Below are 906 nucleotides of genomic sequence, written 5' to 3' on the forward strand. Positions count from 1 at the left end.
ACCTCTGCATTCCCAGCTAAAGGTAAGTCTGAGCTGAGCTCCAACCTTCTAGTATATACACGAGGAGGCAGAAAGGTGGGATGAACTTCTGGATCAGGCCTTAGTGGGCATTCTTAGAGTAGGAACAGGTACTGCTGCGTAAAACCACAGGAACAATGACCGCTGCTTCCGCCCTTGACAGAGAAACCCACCCAGTCTCACCTTAATGAGAAAGTCCCCGAGCTGCAGGTCACTCAGGATCTCATGCACAATTTTCAGGCACTCGGCATCGGGAATCATGGGGTCAAACTGGCCAGCGATGTCAAAATCCTGGGGCACAGGAAAAGGCAGTGAGCAATTCAGCACTGTATGGCTGCAGCAATACAGCTTCAGCTCTGCTGTTAACAGCAGTTTGTTTACAGAAAGCAAGAAATGGATGTAAAGGAGCACTAGCTCTCACTGGCAGGATCCAGAAGGGACAGGATGTGGGTTATGACCCTCTTTCATGTACCTTTCTATAGGTATACAGGTGATAAAAGGAAGATCAGGGAAAACATGGGCCGTCTCCAGAAGGAAATGGGACAGCTGGTTTCCCAAGATATGGAGAAGGTCGACATGCTCAATTATTTTTTTGCTTTGGTCTTCACTGGCAAGGGCACAATTCCAAGTATAAGGACAGGCTGGGCGGAGAATGGATCGAGAGCCGCCCTGAGGAGAAGGGCTTGGGGGTACTGGAGTTGAAAAACTGGACATGATCTGGTAGTGTGTGCTGGAGGCCCAGAAAGCCAACTGTATCCTGGGCTGCATCAGAAGTGTGGCCAGCAGGTCAAGGGAGGGAATTCTCCCCATTTACTCTGGTCTCACGAGAACCCCACCTACAGTTCTGCAGCCTCCAATATAAGAGCATGGACCTGTTAGAGTGGGTCC

General features: G+C 50.1%; 1 protein-coding gene across 1 annotated transcript in view; it reads right to left on the reverse strand.

Moving 5' to 3' along the window:
- Positions 1–201: 201 nt before the first annotated feature.
- LOC104505911 (histidine--tRNA ligase, cytoplasmic-like) overlaps positions 202–906 on the reverse strand; it is a gene marked incomplete at its 3' end in the record, with an annotated part of 6,006 nt that continues 5,301 nt past the window's right edge. The window contains exon 5 of the mRNA XM_010146672.1: positions 202–309. Coding sequence (XP_010144974.1) covers positions 202–309 — 108 coding nt within the window. The remainder of the gene's footprint in view (positions 310–906) is intronic.

This window comes from Eurypyga helias, unplaced genomic scaffold, assembly GCF_000690775.1.
Source record: "Eurypyga helias isolate BGI_N326 unplaced genomic scaffold, ASM69077v1 scaffold8072, whole genome shotgun sequence".
Lineage (NCBI taxonomy): Eukaryota > Metazoa > Chordata > Aves > Eurypygiformes > Eurypygidae > Eurypyga > Eurypyga helias.